Genomic DNA, 14,988 nt, shown 5'->3' with positions numbered 1-14,988 from the left:
CACAACTCGCAGCAAAACCTGACAGGTACAGGTCCCCTGAAATGTGCACACATGAGCACAGTTGATAGGTGTGAATGTACCGTTACTGTGGTGCCAGAATTAATTTGCCAATGAATACTGGCACCTTACTGACAGTTGAGTATGTGTGCGATATGTATTGTGTACCAGTGTGTCCCCATCTGTGTCTGACCCACTTGTGTCCCAGACATATACATGTCACAGTGGTTTTAGAAAGCACTGTGACATGTCTATGATGCACTGGTCCCCACCTCCCGTGCAGTGCCCACCCAACATACCCTGGCAATGCAGCACCTGTACCTTCAAATTTGGCAATGGGGGGGGTCATGTTTTTTTCTGTGGGCCGGTGGCAGCAGCTACGACAGGTGTTGTCCTGTCATGTCCAGTCAAAGACAGGGTGGAATCGGAAAAAAGGTGAGTTTTCACCCCTCCCCAATCCGCCAACTCAGACTGACACTTTTTTCTTGCCAGTAAGGCACATCCAATTCTGCACAGCGACAAGGATGTCTGGGTTCTTGCCGGCATCCCTTTTTCCCTCTCTTGCCACCAACAGGGACAGTATTTCTTAGCAGAGGTGGCAGTTCAATTGTGGACTTTTGCCAATGGTGGGACTGCCAACATCTAAATACGGTGGGTGGCCTGTCATGGTGGTGGGTGGGTTTCAGACGGGTTTCCAGTTGAAAGGTTGATAGCGGAACCATTACCACAAAGATCTACTTCAGGCCCACTGTCTGGAAGGTTAAGTAATACCTGAAAAATATTGCATGCTGGTAGCATTATCAGCATTTCCTAGATGCAGTCAAGATGCTGCTGCTCATTCTGTACCTGTGTTATGAATTATTGAATCTTGATGAATTCCTTACAAATGAGAAAACTAGCAGTGCTCAGCACTGGGGTCCAAAGCAGGACTTTGCAAACTATGTAGTGCAGGATGTACGGAAAGAGAGGACCAACACAGGACCCAGGAAGAAGCAAGGCAGGGCCAGTACTTTGGATCAGTAAGCTAGACCACTACATACTTGTATTATCATATGGCTTTTTCTCATATGAGTGAGTTGAGTACAAGTCACAAAAGGAGGCCCTCCAGGCCTCTGACATCTCACAAGTGCTTCCATGCAGCATACATCAATGCAAAATCATTCTGCTGTAGTTGCATTGAAAATAGCCTTAAACCTCTCATTTTGCCCACCATCTTGCAAACTTGTTGTTTTACATATGTTCATTTCCAGCTAATTTTTGTAGGTTGTGCCAGGGAAAGCTGATCCCTTCTGTGGCTCATTCCAGCAATAATAACAGAACTAATATTGCTAGATGCTGTATCTAATCAGTGTAACTATTATCCAGGTAGGTTATTTTTCAACCTCAGAAGGACAAAAGGTGAAAATGGCCTTGCCTAGTGCCTGGTGTTTTCACTATCAGACCTCATTGTTTGTATTAAAAAGGGCAAAGTGTATTCCATTGCCTTTCCCTTCCTCTCTATTCCCTTTCCTGTCTCCTTTCTATTCCTATGACTCGTTTCTGGCCTTATATTTTCACTTCTTTTATCTTTAAGACAAAATTGATAAAATATATGCCCATCGTCTTTTAGCACTGTACTCTGTTCTTGTGTGAGTATACAAATAAGGAATAAACTACAAATGGGTGAACTGTTTATGTCTGAGATATAGCACTGGAAACGAGTGTGTTACATCTAGAGAGCACATGTTATCAGTGAGTAAATTGCTTGCATGGATGGGATTTGCAGTCCTTAAATACTATTATGCTACATTGGAGTGCAGTATAATAGCTCACCTGATTTAAATGTGTATCCCAAGTGCACCCCTTTGGTAATGTTTGCTGAATCATAGGGACAATCTGCCATCTCCTCATCTTTTTTTAAAAGATGAAAACCCTAGCTCTTCTTTGTCACAGAATGTTGGCAAGTACACAATGTCTCAGGCATAGAGACATTAACAATTGTTTTCCAAAAGTTCAGTGCTGAAGTGGAATAAATAAATGTAACCCCTTAGCTGCTTGGCCTCCTTCTCCCTTGTGCTTAGCCCTCTTTTGGCTATTAGAGGTAGTTTGCGCTTAGGCCCCCATACATTTTTGTCCACATGAACTATCCATGCCAAATTTGCATTCTTAGTTTCCAACATTCGTAGTTTGTGGGTTCCCCTGGAGGAGACCAAGAAATTAGCAAAAGTGCAGCTAAAATGTGTTGGTTTGTTTTAAAAATATGAAAAAAGTGCTGCAGAAAAAAGCATATGTTTTGCCCTTGAAAATGGCATCAACAAAGGGTTTGTAGTACTTAAAATGGCCATCTCCCCAGCTTTCAGGAACAGGCAGACTTGAATCAGCAGTTAAATATAGTACTAAAAAATGAAAATGTCTGTAGGTCAATTACCAATGAGCAAGGAAACTCCGTTTCCGAAACGGGTTGGATTTTGCTTTGCTGATTAAACCTTCACTTCAATCATGCTAAGTGACGGAAACTTATTATTTATGCCTGTTGCGAGATAGATGCCCTGCTTGGCTGGAGAAATATTTTGGATTTTTTTACAGAGGGTCACTACCCTGTCTCTGTCTCCCGCATTGCTGGCAAAGGACATGAAGACATGCCAATTTTCTCTTTTTTTGGATATGTATAGATATATGTAAAATACACATATAAACACATAGATATATGAGGGAGAGATTTCAATCCCTCTGTGGAGTCTCTTTCGCCCTCTCTTTCTCGCTCATGCAGGAAATGTATGTAGGCCACGTGACATTTGAACTTAAAAGCACCTGAACGCAATGACTTCAAACAATTTCCTGTGAACAAGGCATTTCGCCGAAACGCGTTAGGAGTGTATCAGTGCATGCTGTATCTTGAATAAAATGCCCGGGAAGACTTGATTTGGGCTTCGATTATTCTTTGTTTGTGGAGATATATATATATATATATATATATATATTTAAACACATAGATATATGAGAGAGAGATTTCTCTCCCTCTATGAAGTCTCTTTCTCCTGCTCTCTCTCTTTCTATATATGTATATATATATATATATATATATATATATATACACATGTTTTAATAGCTGTGTGGTTTCTCTGGGAAGGGGGGGGTTGCGATCATGGCCCGCAGGGAAACCACACATATATTAAAAAGAAATTGCCCACACAGGGGTCAGCCATGCCCATGGGAGAACCTCTGTCATTTTTTTTTTTTTAATTTGTAAGCCTTTTAAAAAATGCCTCCTCCCCCCCAGGAGAGGGGTGGATCAGCCCATTTTACAAAGGGCCAACCCCCCAGTCAATTTTTTTAAATATGTTTAATCCCTGGGGGTGGTGGGGGGGCAATTGCGACCCCCCCCAGTGGTAAACCTAGTTTTTTTTTTAAATGCCCCCCCAGGGGGCAGTCCGACCATTTTCCAAAAGGCCGACCCCCTACTCAATTAAATAGATTTATCTTTTTTTTTTTTTTTTACTATTTTTTCCTTGTGTTATTTTTTTTTTAATGCACCTGGGGGGTAGGCCCATCTTCAAAGGGGTCGACCCCTCCTAGATGAAATCTGTGGTGTTTCCTGCCCGTGGATTGCAGCCAAGAAACACTTTCAGGAAGGCCTTGTTTAAAAGGGGGGAATCTCTCCTTTCAAACAAGACCTTCCTGAAAAGGTGGGGAGGCCCTCTTAGGTCTCTTTTACACTCCAGAGCAGAAAGCGGCCTTACCTGCTGCTTCCTGTTCTGCTGGGGAAATCACAATATGATGTCAGGGGGGAGGATAGGGGGAAGACAAGGAAGCTCCCTGCCATCGGCTACTGGTTGTGGCTCACACCAGGAAGGGTGTCCCTGTGTCATCCATTGGTTGACACACACACCAATGGGGTTAATGTGTCAAATTATATATTCAGTATTTTCCAGTTTCCATTAAAACCTTTTTCCATAAATGTTCTCTATAGAGAGGAATACTAATCTGAAGACGCAACTAATGTCACTCACATATACTCATTTTCGTTTATTTTCTCCAGTCTTTTCAGAAGAACCTTGAACCATATAATTTTTAGTTGCGGTGTTTCAAAGGCGAACTTTGTGGGAAACTAGAAATAGTTCACCTAAAATACTTCCATTTTGTTTGACTCTCACAGCCACTTTCTTGTAAAGAAGCATGTCCTTAAGTAAAACAAATTAAATTGCCTTTTTTTAATTTATTTTTTATTGAGCAGTATGTAACGAGCAGGTAAAGAAGAATTTCAGTCAATATAAATACAAAGTTAAGAAATTCATGTCTTATAGCAGCGCCGCCATAAAGTCAATATAAAATTGCCTAGTGCAGAAAATGTCAAATTATGTAGCTCAGAAATAAATAGTACAAATTTTACAGCTTTGCCATACAGTTGGAATATAATTTACAGTACCTAGCAGGATTTTACAAAGTGCAAGATGTTCAATTAAAAAAAGCCAGATAATGGATGCCTGATCCCATATTACGAGTCTTTTCCCCACATAAATGCCTCCCAGACTGGTGAATCCCTTTTTTTTTCAGTCTTCCAGCATGGTTTTAGATAAGTTGAGGCCTAGAAAAATCTGCAGTCTTCTAACAATGTAAAGGCCTGACAGTTCAGGACAAAGTTGATCAATTTAATTTGTTTATTCATCCAAATCTTCTGTGTATACCATGACAAGACAAACATTCTCCTAAATGCAGCCTACACGAGCTTTACCCACAAGATTTTTTCAAGGCTATGGATGTTAAAAGTCAAACAGTACAGTAAGAAAGGCACCATCTGACAATGTTTAAGAATACTCTTGACAACACAGACTAGGGTACGCCAAGACTAGGGCACGTAGAAAGCAAAAAGTTCACTCGGAATAGTCACTGAGACAAGCTCAGCCTCTCCAATTGTTGCTGGGTTGCCGTTTGATGGACCGGCCCCTTTACCTCCCATCCATCTCCTACCATCTTCTGTAACAAGGACTTCCTGAGGGAAGCCCATGTACCACAGTTCAAAAGAGTAAATCTCTGGACCTGGCCCCCCACAGCGTTTGATATTCCACCCCAGATCTTCAAACATGTTAGCCCAGATATTAGTTGCTCAGAAAGTGCCTCAGTGCCTGCATGCATATTAATGTTATACCAGCAAGACATAATGACAGAACAATAAAGAAAATGCCAAGTGCTAGCCAGAAAAACGCACCCAATTGTTTGAATGACTTAACAAAAGGAAAAAAAAACACAACATTGTAACCAACTTGTGTCTCTTCCAGCCAGCACAAAACAGGAAAAACTGTTTAGCTTAATGCAACTTCTAGGCCAGCACATACGCCTTGTATTTACTCCAGTATCTGCTGCGTGATCTCATTTATGTTATTTAATCTTTGATGCAATACTGCATTTAGTTGAGCCTGTGTTGCCTTAAGGTCCTGAATTTCTTCCCGCATGGTTTCTAAAAGTGACTGAAACTGACATGCTGTTGAATGACTTGCATCAGATGAACAGTTGAGGCAGTGCCCACATGTATTTTCAGGGTCGAGCCCGAGTCGCATGCGCTGCTTGCGCATGCGTATCGCTAGCGAAACGCTTTAGGAATTAGAAAAGGGCTTGGAGCTCTGTCTACCTCACGTCAGTGTCTTTTATTGGTTTGTGGGCTTGCCTGTTAGAATCTGCTTGCTTTCTTTAGTCGAAGGCAGGATGCGTCATGCCTTTTCCGGTGGTTAGTCCTCCTCGAACACAGTGACCAAGTACAGAAAACATGCGAGGCTCGCTGTTTCCTTCAGGTTTGTGGACTACTTTTTCTCTATTTTTGCAGCGCGCTCTCGCTTGGCAGAAGTCGAGCGCTTTGCATAATATCAATCCTGTTACACAGTTAATTGCACTTTTGCCGGTTACGCACATAATTGCACTTTTGCTGATTGGTTTCATTACGATGGGAACTGTAGCAGCGCGATCGCGCTGTTTTTTTCTTTTAACGTACGCAAATATTATTCTTCTACCACGAAGATGTGAACTTTAAAAGCTGCAAAAGCTGGGCATATCGCTTCGCCGAAATCACAATATTCTCACAAGGCGAAACCAATTTACCAGCATCCGGGTAAGCACGCAATTTTGCCTTGTTAATTGGTGGCTTCCAGTTTAGTGTAGTCAAAATAGTGGCGGGGAGGACGCTGTCCAGAAGTATGTTTCTCACTGCTGCTTCCAGTGGCTCTCAGAACTTCCATGCCTGTGAATGGAATCAAGGACCATCTGTCCTTTAATGTGATGGTAACAGCTGCACAGCAAACAAAATGAGGGTTTGCACACCTGACTACCGCACCGCAGCCGGCTCCCATCATGGCCTCTCGCAAGGATGTGTGAAGCTGGCTCCCTGGCACTATGTAAGCAAACCTTTCCGTGTTTACACATACACATTGTGGGAAGTGGAGCATCCACACTGACTCATGGCGGCAGCTGAAGGAAAGAGTAGGGGTGATCGGAAACACCAATGCGGCGTGCAGAAAAGTAACACTAAAAAGTGTTTTCAAATTCAATCTTTTCCCTCTTCCCACGTGTAGAAGAAACTCCTACACCTAAAGCCACCGACATTTTGTGGGGGCTTCCTATGCACGTCCACCCTGAAAATACATTTATTCCTGCCAAAGACTAATCCCGAAATGCCCACAACACTTTCCCTGCAACTACATTTGTCCACACAGACCTTATGTGGGGGATTACCAAGTGAGCAAGTCCTGGAAATCGTGAATTGGATTCTACTGATACAAATGCATTCTTTTTCATAAGTGAGTTCAATTTTGGTATGGAATTAAATTCATGACTAGGGCTCGGTGTCTTTATAATGTTTCTTTTAACTTTAGAGCCTTAGAAGTATTCTCAAACTGCCCACAGCAATTTGTTTCTTGAAAGTCCCCCTAAGTCTCCAGATTCTCTTCCTTGTGCGTAGACTGGGCCTCTTAAATGTTAAGCGCTATTAACTTTAATATCTATTGACACGGAGATCATTTACTCCCAACATATCAGTTGGAGAAAATGCTTAGACATCCAGAAATCTTAGTAACTTTAAAATATTAAGAAATACAGTTTTTAGGTTCGAGTGACATTTTTATTACGAGTGAACTGTAGCAGTCGCGCTGTTTTTTTCTTTTAACTTGGCAAGAAAAATCCGGTTGGGAGTTTACAACTGGTAATAGCTATAACTCGAACAAATGCGAGACCCTAGTGCATTGCAAATGCTTGTTTTCTCTAGCTGAGGTGATAGATGCGTGCTTATCTCTTCCTGCAGTAGCTGCTCGGAGACCGGTTTCAATGAGGACTTAAGCATGGAGAGAGCTTGATCCTATATCAAACAGGTGAAAAGTAGCTCTTTGTCACCTAAGGGTACTAATGAGACCTGGAGTGGACTTGCCTGGCTCAGTAGCTGTTACAGTCTCGATCGAGTTTTTGCGAACAGCGGACAGCCCTAAACCCCATATCCGCTTCTATTATGGGCTCTAGGCTAGTCCCAGCTGGCACATGATTGTCTCTTACACCACCTCTTTCAACTTATTCCTCCAAGGAGCCACTAACTCCTGCACTTCACCCACTCCAGATTTATTATCTTTGTAAACAGTGTGTACTCATTGTGCATGCTTGAAGAACAAAACAACGTGGCACTGATTAAACATGGAATAAAATGGCCGCATTTATTGATCATACAAATGAGTAGCCACATGTGAAATATTACATTTCTCCTTTGGTTCAGCGAGCATTCGATTTACTGCACTTCTAGCTCGTGCATCAGACGATGCTATCAACGCGCCTAGTCATACATAGAAATCAAACATAGAACATTGCATTTCCAGTGATCAATCATATTCGCGTGAGTAGCATTGACGGATTGGCCTTCAAGTCCTGGCCTCCGTTTGTCATGTCTCTTCTCGCCCTTTGGTTTGTAGGCGGTCCCATATTTTGTTTCTTGGAGGGGGCTTACTCCATATGTTTGTTTTACCATGTTTCATGAAGGGGGTAGGATCGAGTTCTTGGATTAGGCCCAACTCGCTACCTGTCGTGTACCTGTGCCCTGCCATTTGACCTGGCGGGTCTGGGCTGCGAGTGCCGTGCTCCGCTTACTCCCCTTGGTTGGCCTCCCTTCACCCTGCCGTAAGGCATCCCCAGGTGAGTGGCCTTTTTATGCACACCGCCTTACTAGGTGTGTTTACAGTCCATTTTGGTAAAACTTTTCCTTGATTACCGCCATGCTGCCTGAGAGGCTTACGTCTCCGGGCAGCTCCCCCCATCACCAAAAATGTTTTAATTTTTTTTTTTCTTTTTTTCTTTTTTTTATTCCATTATGGCCACCAGGTTGGCCCAGAAGATGCTCATCCCTTCATCTGATAGATCCACTCCATCTGGTGCATATAGTTCTGGTCGTCTTGGGTGTATCAACCCATGGCGTATGCTCTCCAGGCCGTTAGTCTTACAATACTTGGCGAATGCGATGTTCAGCTTTCGTCTGGAGTTGTCAACTGCTTTGCTTGATGTGGCCCCCCGCCACGACATTCTGGGAATAATTTCTGACCAGACGATAGTGGTGCTATCGCACCGCCTTGTCATTAATAATAATGTTTGCCTGATGTCACTCAGGAGGACCTTTCGACCGACTGTGGTTAGATCGTTGCCACCCAAATGTATAATTATCATGTCGTGGGTCTTAGCGCCGCTTAAGAGTGCCCGATCACCCATATAGACTTGGGTGGAGCCCCTGTCGATGTAATCAAAACAAATGCCTTACATCAGATGTGCGTATGTATCTTTTGTATGCGTTGGACCACCACCTGCCTACTGCTTTGATGGTGCCTTCGTCTACGCCTGAGACTGCCGCTGTTGTGGCAGCACCTATGCTAAATAAGTGGGAGCTAAAATCAGCTGGGGCCAGACCTGCTTCCTTCAGTGTTTTGCCTAGCACTGCCTTGAATTGGTATTTGCTCAAATGTTCCCCATTGTTGTGCCTGAGCAGTGGGCCGGGCAACTCAGGGCGAACTGCTAAGTATACCTTCAGGATGCAGACCGGGCAGTATTCCGTTTGACTTATGCATTTTAATTCTATCCGCGATCCCTTGCCCTGTTGATCTGTTTTTGAGCGTCTTAGTAAGAGGTGTACCTTATGCTGTTCAAAGGTGCAGTCGGATGCCTGGAGGAAGTTGTCGCCTCCTGACAGTTTTGCTGATGCGACCAGCTCGCTTAGGCGAAAAGCTCCAAAGAATACTGTGGCAAATGCTGCTTTGAATAAAGTTAGCTTGTATATGTTGGCTATCACCCTTTTTAAGTTGTCTAATAGCCGGGTCAATTTATTGAAGTCTCTGGGGTGCCTGCTGTCTAGCTTGGGACCCTCAAGCCGTCTCCATCCCTTCATTGCAGTTCTGATGTAGTGTGATGCTGTGGGGTCTGAGCCCGTTTGTAATTTAGAGTAGTGTGCTACTGCTGCGAGGTGCTCCTGTGCCCAGGACTTCGCCTTACCTTGCTGATAGGCCCCTCTGATGAAGTGTTCTACTGCCTCTCTAGTTGCGACTGGGTCGTTAAGGGATTCTAGCCCTGCCATTTCCATTAGTGTTCTGACATATTTAGCGTACCTTCTGTGTGTCTCTGGTTTGAGTGCGTTGTGCACTAGTATTGACAGGTCGGCTCCGCCAGATCCCATATGCTTTCTGGATAGGGTGTTATCGCTAGGCTTGCCTCTGGAGCCAGTTTCCTGAATCTGTCCATCTGGAAATGAGAGAGAGCGTCTGCTCGTGAGTTTTTTACTCCTTGGACATGTCTGGCCCTGATGTCCAGGTTGCCCCTGAGCTGCAGGCTAACTAGGCGTCTCAGGAGTCTTAGAGTGTCTGGGCAAGACGGGACCCCTTGTTGATGGCCATAACAATGCCTAGGTTGTCCGACCAGAATGTTATCTTCATGTTTTGTAATTGACCCCTCCAAACTGTCATGGCTACCACTATGGGGAATAGTTCTAGAAATGTGATGTTACGGGTGATCCCCAAACTGTACCACCTGGCTGGCCATTTGCCGTTGCACCATTCGCTGCCTAATAATGCCCCGAACCCGCAGCCTCCCGCGGTGTCAGTGCACAGTGCGATCTCTGGTTGATATCCAGCCTTCGCGCCAGATTAGTCTGCCGTTGAATTCTGATAGGAAAGCGTCCCACATGCCAAGGTCTCTTTTTACTGCTGTACCTAATCTGACGCGATGGTGTTTTTCACGCAAACCTGACGTTAGTTTGCTTAAACGCCTGGCGAAAACTTGCCTGGCCGGGATCACTCTGGTTGCAAAGTTAAGTTTGCCGACCATGCTCTGCAGCTCCCCCAGTGTGGCTTTCTGCTTGCCCTGCAAAATTCGGATCTCCTTCCTTAATTCCCTCACTTTTGCCTCAGGGATCCTTGAGGTTCCTGTGGCTGAGTCTAGCTCGATGCCCAAGAAAATTGGGGACGTTGTAGGACCCACTGTTTTGTCTGCAGCTAGGGGGACGCCTAAGTCTTTTGCCAGGTGCTGGAAAGAATTCAGTAGGCTGGCACATTCGCCTGTGCCTGCCTTGCCCACGAATAAGAAATCATCCAGGTAGTGCATATTTCCTCCCGCAGGGTGTTTCTTATGCAGGGCCCATTCTAGGAAGGTGCTGAACTGTTCAAAATACACACACATGATGGAGCAGCCCATGGGCATTGCCTTGTCAATGTACACCTGACCATTGTGCTGGAAACCCAGTAGGTAAAAACTGTCAGGGTGTACTGGTAGTAGCCTAAATGCTGACTCTATGTCTGCCTTTGCCAACAGTGCCCCTCTGCCTGCGGCCTTGATTATATCAATAGCGTCATCTACTGTGGCGTACCCTACCGAGCAGGCGTCTTCGGGGATATTGTTGTTTACTGATGTCCCTTCTGGGAAAGATAGATGATGTATCAATCTGAACTGGCCCGCCTCCTTCTTGGGCACTACGCCCAATGGAGAGATTATCAGGTCTTTTGGGATTTGGGAAGGTAAGGGGCCCTCAATGTGCCCTGGCTTCAGTTCTTTGTTGATTTTTTGGCAAATTACTTGTGGGTTTTCCTTTGCTGATTTCATGTTCTTTATGGTGCCCCCTATTATCTGCCCTTTCACAGGGATTTTGAAACCTTCTTCAAAGCCTCTCACTAGCGTTTCTGCATCTTTTTTATTGAAATACTCGGTGGCTAACCTCCTCATGGCTTTGGTATTGATAGGGGAACTGGTAAGGTTCCATGTCCTTTGATATGCCACTTGTGATGTTGTCAGATTGGAACTATTGTTTCTTTCTTTTCTCTTTTTTGTCTGTTCTGTGTCTATTCTTTTTCCATGTTGACGCTGGGTGAATCCCCCCCCATGTTGTGCAGCTGTGTCTAAATTTGCAGCTTTGTCCCCATGTGCATTGATCTGTGTCAAATTTCCAGCAAATCGCCTGCGTTCCTTTATCACCTTGCCCTTTACTGCTGTGCCAGTGCTTGTACTTATGGTACGATTTGTGTCTCTCGTGTTTACCCTTGGGCTGGGTGTTGCGAAAGGGCTGATCCACCCTCCCCGCCCAGGCGTTAACCTCCCTGGCCACCATCATCTTATGTATGTAACTGGATACGTTCTCCTCATTCCATTCAATCTCGGGGTGCGCCTGCATTTTTAGCCTGAAACTCTTGTCATATTCTAACCACGCGTCCCCTGGGAATTGCCGGTGTGCCTCATGTATTTTGGATTCATACAACCATAGGTCCGCTGCGCAGCGTGGTAATTTCTCTACTATTATGCAGGCCACTATCCTGAACACGCTCAGCCAATTCTCGAAATTCCTCTCCTTCCTGGCCCTCTTTCTCTCTCTCCTGTCTTCCTCTTTTTTGTCGCATACGGTCAGATCTAGCCCTTCCACCTGAATTTCTAATAAGGTGAAAATATCAATGAATTATTTTCTTCAAATCCTTTCTTTTACGGCTATCGGGATGACTGTGGCTTGCCCTGCTGACCTTGTTGTCATTGCGGGAGGGCCCAAGGATTGCCTTCCGTATGACTCTGGAGGGTTATCTGTCGCTGGGGAGGGTTCTAATACCTTACTTGCTGCCCTTGTTGGCTTGCCTCATGCTGCTGTGGGATCACCCATGGAGTTTTGCCCTTTCCCGCTTACTCGCCCCACTGGCTGGTCGCTTTTCTCTGCGCGCCCGGGGTTCGCCCCCTTCTCTGCGTTAGCTATGCCTAGCCCTGCGCTGTTCCCCTTTAGCAACAAAGGTGCAAATGATTCTAACCTTTTTGTAATTATTTCGCTGATATGCTCACCCTCAGCTGGTGTGTGCGGCGCGCTGTTCTCAGGTGGCTCCCTGTTGGTTGGTGGCGCGGGAGGATGGTTTGTCCCCTTTGCTTTCTTGGGTGTCTTCTTCGTGGCACCTCACTCGGTTCTCCGGCGCTTGCTCGTTTTCGGAGGAGGCGGAGGTGACCCCTTGACGCTTTCTTCAATCACCGGGGAGAGATCCCGTGAGATGGGTGTGGCTGCGTTCTGCATCCCTTCTTCCTTGTCTTCCATCTTGGCGCGCAACCAGTCCTTCCCACGTTTTAGCGCTTCAGCCCTCATATGCGCGATCATCCTTTCCAGGTCGTCTTGTGGTTCTACCACTTGGTCTTCTTCCATTCTGTAGCCTTGGGCTTGTCTTTGCTTGTGTAGTTTTTCCTTAGTTTGTCAGTGTCTATATTGCCCCTTTGTTTGGTGGCTGTTGTAGAAGTTGTGCTTCTTGTCCTTAAACACATTTTTTTTTTTTGGGTGTGGTCGCGTTGCCCTACGCGGGCGGTCCCACCTCCAAGAGTTCCTTTGGTTGGTGTTCTGTCCCCAAGCTGATTACCGGCTCAAATCGTTGTTATTCGATGGGGAACGGTATTGGAGCAAAGGCTCTCCACCTGGTCGATACCATAGCTCAACCGGCAGGTGGAGTGTTCCTCCCTCTAAGATGTGCCTGTGGGGTCGCGTCACCCGAGTTGGGCGGTCCCCCTACAGCTCGAAGTTAGAAAAAGATGCTTGGGCTGGCTCCGGGCCGCACGTTGAGATCCTTAATCCTGTGCCTGTGGGGTCGCGTTACCCACCTAGGATGGTCCCCCATAAAGGTTAGGGTTTCTTTTTTTTTTAAAGTTGCTGCCGCCTATGGGGTCGCGTCACCTGTGTCGGGTGGTCCCCCGTGTAGGCGGGGGTCAAAACGTCTGCCGGAAAACACGAGTCTCAGTGCAGACTGCGCCGGGCAGACGTGCGAGCTTGATTGGATGCCCGCGTACGCCGCCCTGCATGCAGCTGTGATTACGCGTCCTCCCGAAAACCAAAGCCGTGTTTATATGTCCAAGCGGCACCGCGCGGGTTTGGAGGGAAGGTTCGAGGAAACTCGTAAGTAAGTCAATTTGAGACGCTGCCTGAAAATTTGTATGAGGCTTAAGTTTGCTGTAAGGGATTTAGCGCGGCTTACTTTGTTTTGAAATGAGTAGCCGCCTGTGAAATATTGTTTGTGCGGGGCCGCGGTTCCTGCGGCAGGGGCGCTTGACCTGGTCGGGCGGTTTCTTGTTTCCTGGGTTGAACCACCGGGGTTTCCTAGCGGCAGTTCCAGAAGAAGGGTCGCGTTGCCTGTGTGGTGGTCCCCTGTTCGCTGGACTTGGACCTCTGAAAATTCCGGGCGGTTCCGGATTGAACTATCAGATCTTCCAAGCGACAGCTCCAGGTGCAGGGTCGTGTCGCCTGGTTGGGCGGTCCCCTGTTCGCTGGGCTTGCACTCGGTGTCTTACTTGAGTAGAATGCCGATCGCAGTAGGCCGTGGTTCTGGCAGCAGGGTGGTGTCGCTCTATGTGGCGGCTGAGTGCAGTTCATGCAAAATGGGAGAGCTGGTTCTATGATTCGGCGACGAGGCCTCCGGAATGGAGGAGAGGTTCAGCTCCGACGTCGTTGTTGTTTTTCTCCCGTCATCTGCTTGCCCATACGGCTGACCTTGGGCCCTTTTATGTGTCTCCCCTCGTCCCTCTGCCACCTTCAGGTGTTGGGGGGGGCTTTATTTTAGTGGCAAACCATTGGAGGGTTTAAAAGATTTGCTACCCTCATTGGCCCCCCCTTTTCGCGCCCTCACCCCTGGACCGCTGGTCCTTGGGGGGGGTGGAAAGGCGAGGTGGGGTCAAACCGGTGTAACCTTTGCTCTTCCCGTCTCTTTGTCACCAGAGCTGGGAAGTCCTGGATGAGGTGATGTCTCCTCCCCTTGTTCGGAACTGAAAACAGCATCCAGAGATGTCTCTACTGCATAACTGTATGTAGCCGTGGAACCACAGGGGGAGGAGGCGACCCCCTCTGGGTGAGTGCCAAGAACTAAAAAATGGCAGAACCGGTTCCTTCCGGGTCCCAGGCAGCTGTTATGGTGCCGGCCCGTGATGCCCCCTGCGGGGTGGCCTTTGCTCAAACAGCTGGGATTGTTAACTCCATACTGAAGCTTTTTTTTACGGGCTGTGGTAATACGTCTGCACTGAGAATTTCTTAGCTTTTGGGTAAGAGACGCTGTACCCATGGCTGGGGTTTCTGCTTCCCTGGAATGCATCTGCCTCATAATAGCCATTCCTGGCTGTAATCTGTCACGGGGTGCTGAAATGCACTTGCATCTGTCATCCAGCACTGTGTTTCTATTCCTTCCTTTGCTGCATGGAGGGCATGTGCACCTTTCCCTCTTTCACTCCTTTATCTCCTGACAGGGAGTGACTCCTCAAGGCAGAGTGCCTCACTTCCCAGTGAGGCACCTGGTGGCTCTCCACACATGTCCTCGATGCCACGCAAGTTCCGCCTTCCAGCATTTCGGGTTACCTATGCGCTTCCAGTGCCTGTTACTAGGCCAACACCGTTCTTGTCAGTACCGAGAGTGCTGTTTGCTAACGAGCAATCTGACCGGCCAGTTTGCCTAGCGGCCCCACCAGCAACCACTGCCTCATCTCCCACAACCAAAACCAGCGGCTGCATCCCGATAAAAGGGAGGT

General features: G+C 46.5%; 1 protein-coding gene across 1 annotated transcript in view; it reads left to right on the top strand.

Moving 5' to 3' along the window:
- Positions 1 to 14,988, top strand: part of LOC138301580 (extracellular calcium-sensing receptor-like) — a 198,886-nt gene that overhangs the window by 127,305 nt on the left and 56,593 nt on the right. The window contains exon 4 of the mRNA XM_069242097.1: positions 5,646 to 5,762. Coding sequence (XP_069098198.1) covers positions 5,646 to 5,762 — 117 coding nt within the window. The remainder of the gene's footprint in view (positions 1 to 5,645; positions 5,763 to 14,988) is intronic.

The sequence above is a fragment of the Pleurodeles waltl genome, chromosome 6 (genome assembly GCF_031143425.1).
Source record: "Pleurodeles waltl isolate 20211129_DDA chromosome 6, aPleWal1.hap1.20221129, whole genome shotgun sequence".
Classification (NCBI taxonomy): Eukaryota; Metazoa; Chordata; class Amphibia; order Caudata; family Salamandridae; genus Pleurodeles; species Pleurodeles waltl.
This window is presented reverse-complemented; position numbering and strand designations above follow the sequence as displayed.